The sequence below is a fragment of the Mus pahari genome, chromosome 16 (genome assembly GCF_900095145.1).
Source record: "Mus pahari chromosome 16, PAHARI_EIJ_v1.1, whole genome shotgun sequence".
Classification (NCBI taxonomy): domain Eukaryota; kingdom Metazoa; phylum Chordata; class Mammalia; order Rodentia; family Muridae; genus Mus; species Mus pahari.
In genome coordinates, this window is record NC_034605.1 from 16350057 (window position 1) to 16365286 (window position 15230).

Below are 15230 nucleotides of genomic sequence, written 5' to 3' on the forward strand. Positions count from 1 at the left end.
GTTGTATGAATACTAGCAATCGCTGAGTCTAAAGAACAAGTATGGACCTTGTACTTACGATGGGATGGGATTTAATATTGAAATATTTATATGCTCTTTGTAAGTTGCTAAATAGCCTTTAAGGAGATTCACTTAGGAGACAACAAACGACAAAGCACAGTATAGGAATTTGTTTTTCAATATTAAGGAAAGTTCAAAGAGCCAACTACAACTCTTAGAGTCAAGGGTGTGTGTGTGTGTGTGTGTGTGTGTGTGTGTGTGTGTGTGCATGACAATCAGTGTTCTTTAAACACAAGTTCACTAAAGGAATGTAAGAAATAATCACTCTTGTAATTTCTCTGCAGCATGACTCCTAAAGTCAAGACTTCAGTTTACCTTGGACTCCCCACCTCCAAGGACGTTCACCATGACTTCCATCACTGTCTCATGCATCCCGAGGGCCCTCATGAGATTGGGATGCTGATAAAACACTTTGTTATTCATGATATCCCTAGAAAGAATATAATTATAATAGTGTTATCCTCTGCTGTATAATTAAGACTGTGACATGCCTAAATACAGTGCTTACTCTCTGATTCTCTGAGAGAACGGGATGCATGTGAAGTCAGAAGTACAAGCAGTGCCCCCCCTTCCCAATTGTGATGGACATTAAAGGAAACTGCAGCAGATGGAACTTAGAATAATTCTAACATCATCTCTGGCTTAAATATTACATCGTGGTATTCTCAAGGATCTTCATTCTGGACCAGAAGCAATCACTAATTGTAAATGAAAAGAAGTTCTATAGACATCTATTTCAGGATCAATCAACACAAGATTTTCTAGGCAATATTTTCTTGTCAAGTCTAAAGCAATATGATATCATTATTTCTCTCTGTCTCTCTGTCTATCTCTGTGTATCTCTGTCTCTGTCTCTCTCTCTATCAAACACATGCACACCTGAACTCTATTTCATTTCTTTCACTGTATCATTCACATGCAGATTTGGTGAGAGTACATATTTTAGTTATTCTTTTAGACAAATGGGCTTGCCAAGTAGTTAAGGTGGCACTTATGAACCATATCTTTTTTTATCAAAAAAGTAGAATTTTATTCCATAATATAATTTTAATTTATATCACTAATGAACAATTTATTTATTACTGGAACATATTGCTGCTAATGTGTTAACAAGTAATCTCTAACTCCTAGAAGACTTTGGTTTTTATTAGCTTAATTAAAAAAATCATTCAATATATAAGAGGCTTCCTTGGGTTAGATTCAAATATTAGGAGGATATAAATGATACTCAGTCTCATTCTTTTATAGGCAAAGTCCAGAGAACACAATGTTTGCTTATTGGCATAGATTTTCCTGTTTTGTAACATATCACATTAGCACTCTTATATTTTCAATGTATACCCATTATGGTGAATGTGAAATATAATCTTCCATTCTATTTTTATAAATTTAAATATTAATAGGCTCATGAGCAATACCTAGTATTGTTCTGAGATGAAATAATATATAAATGATAGTGATATCATCTTTAATGATTTATTTAAGTCCTTCTGACTTTACAAACTTGAAAAGAAATGCACACGGGAAAGACAGCTGTAGCTACGCGCTTACCCTAGTCCACGAATCATCAGCTTCTCCTCTTCTTTGCCCATCCTCACACTCAACAGAGATCGGATCTGACCGAGCGAAGCAAGCAGATTGATGGTGTCCTCCACAGAGACCCCGTTGATCGTGTAGGTCTTTGGCAGCGCTCGGACTAGACCCCCGATGCCATCATACTGCCGATGTAGCAGCACGAACATGGCCCTCACCAGCTCAGGGTCCTCAATGACAGACTCTTGAGCCCACCGCACCATAGTCTCAGAGATGAGTTGCTGGAGGCTAGCTGCATGGAAGGTTTGTGTCAAACAGTAAGAGAACCCACAGCAGACATTTTAACTCCAGAACCTCAGAGCTTCAAATTGGCTGGGACACTCTAAGAGCACATGAAATATTCTTGATAAATGTCATTTTTTTATTATTCTTTCCAGAGAGATCATAGGTAGTTTATTAAGGGTAAAAAGACAGGCACTTCCGAGTAAATAGTATTTTTGCAGTTAAGATGAGTTATTTCAGAATTAAGAATGAGAAATGTTCCTTGCGGGCTCATGTATTTTGAACACTTGGTTTACAGTAGATGGTACAGTTTTGAGAAGGTTATGGACTCTTCAAGGGGTGAGCCTTGTGAGAGGAAGTATGTCACTGGGGGTGGGTTTTGAGGTTTTATAAACTGACTCTGCTTCCTGTGACCAATGAAATGTATCAGAAAGCCTCTCCTTCTTCAAGCTTCCTCACCGTGATGGACTTTATCCAATGGGAATTGTTAGGTCAAATATACCTTCTTTTAGCTTGTTTCCAAGGTATTTGTTTTTTTAATCAGAATAGCAAAAAAATAACAACTACGTTTGAGAGCCTACAAATCTGTCAAACAGCACAGGGACCCAGACTTTGACTTTCAAGGAGTTTTTTTCTCTGACTTTGCTCTGAGAAAGTCTGATGCCACTCTAGCGCTAAGATCCATTGTGGAAAACTCAAAGTTGCACTTGGTTACCTAGCTAGCCCCGCAATTAAGTGGTCTGCAGCATGCATTGTTACATCAATATGATTTTACTTGAGTTTGGATCTAAATTGTCACTTAGAATGCCTCTGAAAGGGTTTGCTTGTTCGAGTTTAACTAAACTGAAGAAAATCGCATCAGACGTGCCAGGCTATCTGTGGCATAATATGCGACACAGTCTCTCTTAAAGTAATAGAAATTTCCAAACGTCTTTAAGTAAAATAGAGGCATGCAAGTTAGGTAGGGTAGATGTGGCTGAGGTGTGGTAAGGCTTAATTCTCTCATTAATATATCAGTTAGTTCTCAAATGAAGCTATCTATTTTGTGCCTATATTTAAGAAAGAAAAAAAAACCAATCTACCAAATGTATCTAAACAAAAACAGTGCAAACAAATGCCAAACATCTCAAAATCTCATTGTCATGGTAACAGGCAAAAGCCATAGATACATTAGCAAGTGTGGCTGGCTAGGAACTTAGAACACTGGCTGAAGACAGCCTACCTCAAATTCTGTTGTGTCTCTAAATTATAATTTCATGAATAAGGCTTTGATTTGTTTTGTTTTGGTTTTACTTTTTTTCTAGGAAAAAAAAAAGCTTTATGAAACCAGCACTGTAGCTTAAAATTAGTAGCATCTTAGAAATGTGGTCCAATTGAGATCCAATGTCTCTGCTCTATGACCTCTTCAGAATTAAATTACACTTCTGAAGAACTCAGAGTCCAGCAGGGCTGGTTTATTTGGTTCCAAGGACTGGCAGCCATTTTCTAGGTCAAATAGTATACAATTAACCAGAGATGATTCGCAATCTTTAGAAGTGGTTTCTAAAATTTAAAAAAGGATTCAGAACCAAATATAGTCATAGTAAAGATATCTGTTTAGCCTTAAAAGGAATGACTTAATTTTATATAATCATTTAAAAATTGTGTACATTTACCTATGAAGGTTAAGACATTCCCTTCATAATTTCTCTGTGTGTATGTTTACACTTGTCTCCATGTATATACATGAATATAAATATGGTTGGAGGCCAGAGACTTATATTGATGGCTTCCTGAAGCATTCTCCCCTTTATCTTTTGAGTCAGGGTCTCTCAATAGCTTGAAGCTAAGTACTTCAGATAGACTGGATAGAAAGCAAGCCCCATGCATCCCCTGTCTTTGCCTCCTAAGCACTGTGATCATAGGTGTGGACTGCTGCTTTTGCATGGATGCTAGGTATACAAACTCTGACCTTCGTGCTTACACTGCAAGTACTTTACTGAGCCATCTCCCAAGCTATGCTTGCTCTTGATAGTCTGTGACCAAACACCAAAAATGTCAGAAATACAGGGAGGGAGCCCATGCCCTCCACAATACAGCTACCTCTCATGCTGGTCCTATGAGTACAGCTGATACAACCATCTACTTCTAGGTTCTACAAGCATTGATCCTTGAAGACCTCCTACTGAATAGGTGTTCATTCTCAGGATGAATAAATATCACTGCTGGTCCTGTGAGTACAGCTGATACAACCATCTACTTCTAGGTTCTACCAGCATTGATTTAAGAAGCTGATCCTTGAAAGTCGGGACCTCCTACTGAATAGGTGGTCATTCTCGGGATGAATAAATATCACTGGGCCCTAGACCAGGACCCTTTCCAATGCTTACAGGACTTTCTGGAGTCACTTGCAACTGGCTTTTCAGCTTGCTTCTTCTTCAGGTAGGTCACCTTTTCTACCAGAGACAGCAGACGTCCTCTGATTGTTAAGTCATTGCTTCCATCTAGGGATCCATCCTCGTCCAATTCAATTCCTGGCATTAACAGCAGGGGTGGGGGGGAAGAGAAAAGGAAACCCTTTGAAACCAGTACATAGTTGGGAACTAAGCTCAGGTTCAGGAACTTTTCTGTCCTCAGCTTCATCAAGGCCTTAAGCACCTGACAGCACCTACTAGACTATCTCTCTCCAGAGCACTCAAATATGATTCACTTCTCAGCATCTCTCCCCGCCTTCATCTTTTCCCCCAGTTCTTATTATTCCAGGACCATTGACAATTGGAGCACACATTGAATGAAGAACAAAAAGGCACCATCGGGAGTCAAAATCAATTCTGCCCTTTGCCTGACCTTTGCAGCATCAAAGACTTTGAATACTGTTTTCCTGAACCATGTCCTACTTGTCTAAAATTCACAGGACTTCTATACTCCTTGCTTCTAAGTATCTCAGTATATTCTGAGAGTTAGAGGGAAAGGCATAACTAGATGTCCTAAGCCAGGGTATGTTTTATACCTACAGCAATATTAATTCTGTTTGGGGTATAATTCATTGATATCATATAGACAGCATAATATGTAGGCAAACGGACTTTGATTCTTAAAATTAATATATAGTGTGATATTCTTAATCTCTTCTAAAGTAAGTATAAGCTGACTAGTCCTACATCTGTCATTTATGTAATATATATGTATAATATCTAGCTAGTTAGTTCTTTACTTATATCTGTTTATCTATCTACATCACTGGAAAAATTACAAATTAATTTTCTGTCATTGAAACTCAAACCTTTCACATCATTTCATAAAGAAATACAGACCCCTGTTTCTTTGATTATTGTTGTTCAACTGAGTAATTTCCTTATCAGCTTAGTCTGTAGGCATGTCTGTGAGACACTATCTTGATTGTCAATTGATAGAGAAGTGTACAGCCCACTATGGGGGCTACCATTCCTTATGAAAATAGTGTTGGGACGTGTTGGAAAGCTAGCTAAGCATAAACCTGAAAAACACAACAAGCAGCATTTCCTACACAATTTCTTTAGGTTATTGCTTGTATTCTGCCCCTGACTTCCCTCATTAATGGACTGTGACCTAGAGGTATAAGCCAAAGCCAAATAAGTATTTATTTCTCCTAAGTTACCCTTGGTCATGGTATTTGACACAGCAACAGAGATTGTCAGAGCAACAATTTTACCACAGTGAGTCATCAGGTCCTCATGGAAATCTAGGAGTTGGTCTCGGATTTCTTCAGGGCAAGGACATTCACTTTTGTCATCCTTAAAATTGAGAAGCATGTTAATCTGGAAAAGGAAAACAAGAAAGGGGAACGAGAAGGGAAAGAATGGTGAATCTGAATTCAGGAGCATTCAAAATCACATTTCTCATATGCACAAACTACTCCCCTCAATAAGTGAAAAGCGATTGTCTATCATTCAATCCAACTAACATCACAAAATAAGTCAATTTCTCCTGGGTGTTGGGAGAAGGAAAATTGTTATAATTATATAGAATCCTCTTCAGGTCTACTAAATGTTAGACTCATACACATTATAAACCTTAACTACAGGTGTCTTAGGGGATATATAAGTAAGAATGCTTTCTGCTTTTCCAAAGGATACCAGTTTAGTTCCCAGTGCCCATAGCAGGTAACTTATAACTTCCTGTCACATTCCTCCAGGGGATCTGACACCTTCTTCTGACTTGAAGGGCACCTACACACACAAAGTATACACTCTCCTACATACATACACACACACACACACACACANACATACACACACACACACACACACACATACACAGAGAGAGAGAGAGAGAGAGAGAGAGAGAGAGAGAGAGAGAGAGAGAGAGAGAGAGAGAGGTGTGTGTGTGAGTGTGTGTGTAATCATTTTGAAGTATTTGATTATATTCTTCACATTTAATATGCTCCACACACCCATATTTTTCTAAGAAGAGCACTTTGTGCATATTTTAAAGAAAGCTTTTGAGAAGGATAGCAATTCAAAGAGAAGAAAAGATCTAAATACAATAGGAACCACACAATAGCTCTGCTGATGCTGATATTCATGTTTCATTCAAACTCAGGGCCTTCCTTCCATCTGCTTAAGTTTTAGTACCCATAGTATTACATTCACACACGAAGATAAGAGGGCTTTGATGTCCTCCCATGCTTTCCTTTTGAAAATGTTTATGGTTTATAATGTCCTTTTATTACAGATTTGAGATAATTATAGATTCATATGCTCTTAGAAGATATAATAAAGAGAAATCACACATGCCTTTATGTATAACTTAGCTGCTGGTACCAGCATTTCTCCAGTTGGGAAGACTTCTAAAGTCTTATCTCTATCCATGTCCCTCTAATCTCCATTTACAATACTGTCATCTTAAATTCTCTACACACCCAGTCAGAACAGCAAAAGATAGTTGTATGATATCTACTTAACCCCTAAACATATTTGGATAAATCTAATAAAATAAAAGTTAAAAAATGTGTTTTTATTTATGCATGTAAGCCTAACACTTTCCAGTGTTTTGTTCTGTTTTGCTCTGTTCTGTTTTTGTTTTCCTTTCTCTATTCTCTTCTGTCATTTTTCTTTACTTTCTGTTTAAAAAAAAAAAATCTTCTTTAGCTTTTTTTTTTTAAATAGCATGTCCAAGATTTGCTAAGTTCTTTAAATTTTATTGTATTTAAGTGTTTAGGAGAGGTGCAGTGTATGCAGATGCCTTAGAGGTCAGAAAAGGTTATGTCCACTGGAGCTAGAATTACAGGTGGTTGTGAGCCACTACATGTGAAAGCTTTGAACCACACTGGAGTCTCCCTGAAGAGGAGGAGGCATACTTAGCTTAGCCTCCGTATCACCTCTCCAGCCTCTTGAAGTATCTCAGTGCTCACTTCCTCTTGAAAGGTCTTTTGCACAGCATGCAGAACTGAGCTGACAGGTTTTCTTTCAGTGGTAAGGACACACCTTCCATCCCATCATCTCTGAAAACAACCTACTGCTACTCACACTTACCTTCCCTCTTCATGTAAGACTTCATTTCTTTCAAAACTTTTCCCTTGGCTGTAATTTTCAGGAACCCTGCTATACTATATATTGGTGTGAAATCCTTTGGGTTTTCCCGTTGAGGGCTTGGCTGGCTTCTTGAATCTCTAGTTGCATAGCCTTTAAAGGAGCAGTTCTCAACCTGTGGGTCACGGTCCCTTTTGGGGGTTGAATGACTCCTCCACGGGGGTCACATACTACATATCCTGCATATCAGTTCTCTCTATTACAATTCATAACAGTAACAAACTTAGTGATGAAGTAGAAATGACCTGATTGTATGGTTGGGGGTCACCACAACATGAGGACCTGTATTCAAGGGCTGCAGCTTTCGAAAGGCTGGGAGCCACTGCTTTAGAGAATTTGATCTTTTCAGACATTTTCTTCAGTGACCTTTTTTCAGTCTGCCTATTGCTCCTCCTTTGCAGCTCAAGGATCTCATGCTGAGATCCTTGTCTCTCTTTGCTGTCTCTGTTCTCTCCTTTCCTCTGCACTGTTCTCTTCCAAGTTAAAAAGGCACCTCTGCTGTCTACATCTTGTTCTCCAGCCCACTAGCTTTTGTTTTTTTTTTAAATCTAAAATATCCCGGGTTCTTCTTTGGCCCTTTCTTCTTTGCTAAGATCCTTCTGTTTTTATTTCTGTTTTTTTGTTTGTTTGTTTGTTTTTTTCTTTTCTAGAGAAGTTTAGTGAGCACAGCTTTGTCACGGTAAGAGCTGCAGCCTCAGGGTTGGCATTTTCTTTGTTCACTTAGACCTTTCCTGGGTATAGGTCAGAGGACAGATTTTTTTTTTTTAAGTCACATATGAACATTTTCGGTGTGATGCAATTAATTCTGGACCTTATTCAAACTCTAGCTAGCTTTCTCCGACACTAGCTGATGGAAGACTTAGAGAAAGGGCTCTGGAGTTAGTGGTCCTTTCTTCTACAAAGGTGCCAAAGTCAAAGAACCTAGGGTCTGCTCCTGGAGTGGAGGGCTTCTATTATTTGAAGTGATCCAGGAGGGCTTCCATTATTTGAAGTGATCCAGGCCAGAAAAAGTTGACCTATCTCTGGTTGAATATTGTCACTATTTGTGGAATCTCAAATTGTTACATCTTGACTTTCTTGAATCAACTCTAGTTGACTTGATGCCTTTTACTGACGACTTACGTATTTATCAAATTAGGTATAACAACATCTCATTAAATAATAAGCCATGGTTGATTGTAAACAGGTAAATTCTTTTGGTGAAACTGAGACTATTGACCAAATGAACATAGCTAATTTCAACAGAACAGAAAAAGAAAAAGCCACTCATAACTTATCAAGCAGTTTGGTCATGCACAGATCCTGATGGCTCCAAAACTCTAAATGAGAAAGATCTTCAATTCTACTCTGGTACCTGCTCCTGTGGTGGTGACCGGAACTCCTTGGTTTTCCTGGCAGTGAGTGCAGCAGACATGTTTAAGGCTTGCATGACTTCATTGTACCTGAACCGTTGGTTGTCTTGGAGTTTAGCTACAAAGTCATCTGAAAAGGCTACAATGGCTTCGATCCGGTGCCTAACCTGGCAGTCGCAGAGGTACTGAAGCAAGAGGCACATCTGAGGAGATAATTTAAAAGGCGTAGCATTAATATTTAATCTATATGAAGTCATAGCCCGTGTAAAATGTTCTTAGCTTCCTATTTTCTCTAAAACACAGCATCCTAGCACTTGACAAGCAGAAATGTGTTTAATCTTACTGAATGAAGTTAACATGCACAGGCCAGCATAGCAGATACATGCTCCTGGAAGAGGTAATCATTCAGAGGCTCTCTGTGGTACCACAGGCACAGCAGCCAATGGATAAATAAGGAGGAGTTTACAAAGGGAACTTCTGGGAGGGTTTTCATGATTAGTTGGAAAATAGAATGCCTTTCTCTCAAAATACATGCAATTGGGTTATAACTTAATTGTTGGAAGAAGGGTGTGGTAATGTACCTTTATGAGAAAGAACACAGTGTGAACATTGCTGAGCAGAAAGACATTGAATCCCTGATCCAGGGCTAGAATATGTATGGTCATATACAAACTAATCATGAGGTGAAAGCCCACTGCTTAAGTGGCTAATTTGGTGATTTCTTATAGAAAACCAAACAAATTTTAACTGGTAGATTATTTGTTGAGAAATGTTTGCTGATAAGTGTGTCTGTGAATGGACTGGAGATGTAGCTCTGTGGTAGAATGCTTGCCCAGGAAGTATGAGGCCTTGGGTGCAACTCCAGGCAAAACATGAAAAAAAAATGCACAAAAACCCAGAGGCTGAAGGGATGGCTTGGACGGCGTTGAGAGAGCTTGTGGCTATTCCAGAGGCCTTGAGTCAAGTGCTCAGCACACATACCAGGTGGCTAACAACCTCCTAACTCCAGCGCTAGGGCATCTGATGCTCTATTATGGCTTCCATGGGTACTGTTCTCATATGTCTATACCCCCACACAGATATATACACGTAAACAAAACTAAATATTTTTTAAAAATAAGCTGCCCATAAAAGAATATGAGTTTAATTTAGAAAAATCACAACTACACTTAACACCCTTTGTAGCAAATACAGAGTAGTCCAAAAGAAAACTTTAAAAATTCCTTCATGTCAAAGTGGTATGATCGTTTCAACTAGCAATCTCTTCTCCTTCCTCCAAGTCTTCTGTCCAGGGTGCCATGAGGGCACCATGCCCTCGGGTGTGGAGAAGGCTGACTGTTTGCTGAAGAGAGACTCTGGGCTGCTATGCTGATCTCACCTCCTTTGCTTGCCTTGGAGCCACCATCTGGCCTCTCCAACCTCAGGCCCTGTGCTGTGCTGCCTGCCATGTGCATAAAGCTCCTGGGACCCTCTACCCAACCCTCCTGGACCCCCTGGATGCCCCTAGGGAACCTCGGCTTCTCTACCTGACCTCAGCTGGAAAATCACCACCTGCAAAGGCCCTTCTTTCTCTTTCTAAGAGAACTCTGAAAGATCTTTCTTCTAGTAATTCATCTTTGGCAGTGACATTAAAAAGAAATTCATGATCAGGTACAAATTTCCCTAGAGTCTGTGCACTTCTGGAAGGCAGAAGTCATACATACCTGTTTCCATCTCTCTACACCAGGAACATGGCCCAGAATAAAACTTCCATTGATTCTGACTGAGTTGATGAGCAAAACTAAATAGCAATGAACTAATACCAATGAACTAATGCCAATGACTCAAATGTCAAACTAAACCATTGAAGAGGCATGAATTAAAAAAACTCCATAATTCTTGGCAAACACAAAGCCAGGCAATGTCTAGACTCCTTATGCCCATGTTGGAAAAGATCATTCTTGCTTTCTAAGCAGAGGGGTATGTATGTGTTCTCACAGGGACAATAGAGGAGGTAGGCAAGAAAGGGGATGCTTGTGCCCCAAATTCGCACAACTATCACGGGGGTGAAATGCTTATAAAGAAACATGGGGAGACACACAAATGACTGGGTAGTGAACTGTGAAGGTAAAGAGTAGAAAGTACATTTATGAAGAGCAATACAAGAGAGAAAGGAAGCCAGGTGAGTTTTATTACTTTAACAATTAGCAATTCTGAAAGTCCCTCCATTTTCCCCCATAGTTACCTGTAGTTTAACTGGCTCCGGGAGTTTCATCTGGAGCAAGCCTTCCTTGGGCCTTTTGCCCCCTTTGGTTTCTTCTTCGCCTTCCAGTTTGGCATCTTCTATACTCATCTCCTTCTCTGGGGTGCCTCCTTCGTCCTCTGGAACGGCAGCTTCCTTAAACACACTGGGCTCAATCAACTGCAGGATGTGTTTCAAATCCTCATTGTGAAAGATGCCCATGATGAGCAGGGTATAGAACAGTTTGATAAGGGGCACAAAGAGGAACTCCGTGGTCCCACCCACAGGATCCCGAGCATGGAGGCTGCCCTCCTTCACCGCTTCTGTGAGCATCTGGATGGTCTTGGCCTTGAGGATGTCCAGGGGAAACTCGGGACTGTACTGATAACAGTCGTTGCTAATGCTCACGAAACTCGGAGAGGAAAAGCGCATCCGAGGCCGGAGTGAGGTGCTCAGGCCTATGCCTGGGAGGCCGTGTTTCTTATTCTCATCCGGAAAGAGGGTGATGCCCTTGGTCTCCTCTGTCATAGGGACGATGAACTCGTTGTTCATCATGAGCCTGGCGGTGGCATAGGAGCTGAGGTGGATGTCAATCAGCAGGTCATAGTAGCCAGCTCGCAGCAAGCCAGGCATGTACTTGTTCTCGATGGCATAGAGCAGCTGAGGTTCGTCCACGTGGCTGCACAGCGCGTGAGCCACCCGATGATTCCCAAGGGCGCAGACAGCAGAGTAGAGGCGGAGGGTGTGATAGTGAAACTGCAACAACTCCTCCTGCTCTGTCAGCTCTAAGATATCAACAGATCTGTGGAAGGGAGGAGGGGAGAGTTAAGAGAGCGGGCACTGACATCTTTTAATTTTCTGACATTTAGTGGCTTCACAGTATTTGCAAGTCATTTCTAGTTGGCTTACACTGTTTTCTTACTTACAGGGTTTAAGCGGAACCTGTCAATCCTGAGTTCATCTAGAACTTCCTTTGTCCTCCCTGGTAGTAAGGCTGTAAGCACCCCTTTTAGGAGTGTTTCAGCCCAAGCTTGGGAATCCCCAATGCCAGAGTCTGAGAATTCTTGGGGGTGGGAGGAATCCTGACTTTTCTTTTACAACAAGCTAACATGAACTGAAAAAGAAGGCTTTTCCTTGAGCCATAATGCCACCACCTCTGCACTATGGCCCTGACAGGGCAGAAACGGGTGAACAGAGCTCTCATCCTCTGACGTAAACTATCCTCAGGCACCTTGCACAGATTCCACATCACCCACCAGGGTACATGCACGCAGCTCAGGAAACAAGAAAATGCAAATGGCGTTTTCCTCTTGGCAAAATAAAAGGTGAACTTTCTGAACCCCTTTTTAAAAATTATTATTTTATTCATTCATTGATGACTTCATATACTCATGGGTGGGAGGGCATCCACTGGAGTGTGAGAGGCCACTAGGGACCACACAGCCTTAAACAAATTAAAACTGACTCGCCTTTTCCCAGTGGCCATCAACTGCCATTCACTCTGTTAGGGGCTTTGTGAGGCCCTTCCAGTCCATCCTAAAATTCTCATTGGCCTGATCTCATGCAGGTCATATGCAGATGGCCACGGTAGCTGCTGGGAATTTGTAAGCTGAGGGACTCAGTCACACAGAGAAGGCCATGCTCTGCTCCAATCCGCCTTGATCTTAGGCTCTGACAGTCCTTCGGTTCCCTCTTCCACAAGGTTCCCTGAGCCTTGGGGGAGGGTAGTAAAGATGTCTCACCTGGGGGACGAACACTCCACAGCTGCATAGTCACTTCACTTCACTTCACTTAGTTGTGAGTCTCCCAGAGCCTGCCCTCCACTGCCCTAAGACCCATGTCTGATGGTGGTGACCTCATCTATGTCAGCCTGGGCATATAGGTCAGCTCGCTCTGTTTCCACATTACCACATGGCCAGGTAATACCTAACACACCATTTCTGCTATTGCACATGGTTTCTTGGATATGCCCATACGTCCTACTGAGTTTAAATCATAAGAGATGGTGCACAGGAGACACTGCCATTAGAAGCAGAACAATGGCATGACCTTCATGAAAAGAAAGACCTGCTCATCCAGAAAGGCCTTCTTCCTCCACTGTTTTCTTTCTCAACTGTCAGCCTGGAAGAGCAATAGAGGACCCATGACCCATAGAATTTGAGCCAGAAATAGGGGCTCACTTGAGAGCTACTGGTTTCTCTGGGTAGTTTGATAGTTTGTCAAAGTCTGACAACTACAACTCATACTTTTAACAGCTCCTGAGGGAGGGACTATTCCACAGCTCAATAGCATTCCTTTATTCATCTCTGTGTAGTACACATTAAGCACTGTGGGCAGACAGTGTGAAGAGCACAAGCAAGCTTGCAGCCGTCGAAGAGCTCCCTTTCCAGTTGAAGAGGCAAGGCCACTTCCCTCCCCAAAGAAGAAAATAAACAATAATTGCAAGGCTGGAGAGATGGCTTGGAAGTTAAGAGCACTTGCTGCTCTTCCTGGACCCACAACAGGTGACTCACAACTACCAATAACTCCAACTCCCGGGGATTCAATGGTCCTTTCTGGCCTCCACAGGAACCTGAACACCTATGGCTTACACACATACAAAGAAAAAAAGGAAAAGAAAAAGAATACTGGGCTTGGTGGTTCATGCCTTCAACACTAGCACCAGGGAGGCAGAGGCAGGCAGATCTCTGTGCCTTTGAAGGCACCCAGGTCTACATGGCAAGTTCCAGGTTGGTCAGGTCTTAAAATTAAACAACAATTACAATGTACATTAGGAAAAAATACAAAATGCTGGCACATAGCTATTATGATCCCCAACTTCCAATGATTTCTTATGCCACTGGGGACTCTTCCCCTCAGGAAAGTACGTCTTATCAAACTTCCCTGTGGCTGCAGGGGAGCCTGGCACAGGCCAGGTCATGACTGGTCCCTAAGGTTAGTCAAGAGGGTGATGTAACCACTTGAGAACCTGTCTTCCCTTGCTGTGGTTATCCAGGTGCCTTCTGTCATCTCAGAAACCTAATTCCATTTTTTTTTTCAGTGCAGCTGTGGTCCTCACATATAGGAATACCTCTAGTGGAAGCTTAAATGACTCTTTTTATATAATGTATTTATCAAAGACAATATTAGTGATAAAACACCTTCAGCTTCTGATCACGCCATCACAAAATATCCTAGTGCACGTAAAGTTTTCTAGCAGTAGAAAGGAGAAACTTTCCTGCACAAAAAAAGGAACTCTTCTCCAGTGTTTTCTTCTCTTTTTAAAGAAATCGTCATCAGTTATAAAATTATAATAAAAAGTCACCTCACACAGAAAGAAAGAACTAAATCAGTATAGTCATCTAAAGAGTATGTGTATACAGACATGCATGTATACATACATAACCAATAATAATAATTAAAAATATCAAGAGGATTTTATACATGAGTGCCATCAATTTTCATAGTATCTGTCACTTCCCCAAACTCCTTTGGAGTTACAACACACACACACACACACACATACACACACACACACACACACACACACACACACACACACACACACACCATCCCCTTCTCAAATTCATGTCCTCTTTTCTTTAAAGTATGTATGACATGTATGTCTTAAGTCTATAGCTTACTCACTCCAACTAGTGTTGCCCATGTATACCCAGGAACTGGGTCACAGTCACCCTATAAAGTGGCTTCGATAGCTCACTCTCCTTCTCTCACCAAACTCTGATGAAAGTCTAAAATTCAGTCTAGCTCCTATCATCACTCTTAGACCACAGACTTGAGAAGGAGAGTCAGGGTGTATAATGAGTCTTACTTCTGTCTTCAAGCCAAGTTTGCACTTAGTTTAGGGCCCAGTGTTTCCATGTTACTTTGATACCTTACCTTGCTGCACAGCCTACGAACCTTAGCTCCTAACCCATATAACTAAGATGGCTGAGGGGAAACCTCTGTGATTTTAAGGGTGGCCACAGGGAAAGACTGGGAACCAGAAAGCAGGCCACCTCTGAGCCTTGACACTGCCACTGCTGCCTAGAACACTCATAAGCCTGCTCCTGAAGTACTCTCATGATCTTCATGGTTTTGCTCTTTAAGCTTCTTGGACTCAGTTTTTCACATGGTTAAAATGAAGAGTTTTATAATACAGTTCCTAGCATCTCACCCCAAGCTCTTCCAGTTCTGGACGTCACTGCTTTAGCAAGTCTTATAAATAACAAAGTGGTTGAGAAATACACTTAA

General features: G+C 41.1%; 1 protein-coding gene across 9 annotated transcripts in view; it reads right to left on the reverse strand.

The window, feature by feature from the left end:
* The window catches only part of Ryr2 (ryanodine receptor 2), a 557252-nt gene that overhangs the window by 166767 nt on the left and 375255 nt on the right, over positions 1 to 15230 (reverse strand). For all 9 annotated transcript variants that reach the window (XM_029547437.1, XM_029547436.1, XM_029547432.1 and 6 more), the window contains 6 exons: positions 11001 to 11799; positions 8779 to 8979; positions 5546 to 5651; positions 4245 to 4388; positions 1612 to 1885; positions 376 to 490 (listed from right to left, as the gene is read on the reverse strand). In XM_029547437.1, coding sequence (XP_029403297.1) covers positions 376 to 490; positions 1612 to 1885; positions 4245 to 4388; positions 5546 to 5651; positions 8779 to 8979; positions 11001 to 11799 — 1639 coding nt within the window. The remainder of the gene's footprint in view (positions 1 to 375; positions 491 to 1611; positions 1886 to 4244; positions 4389 to 5545; positions 5652 to 8778; positions 8980 to 11000; positions 11800 to 15230) is intronic.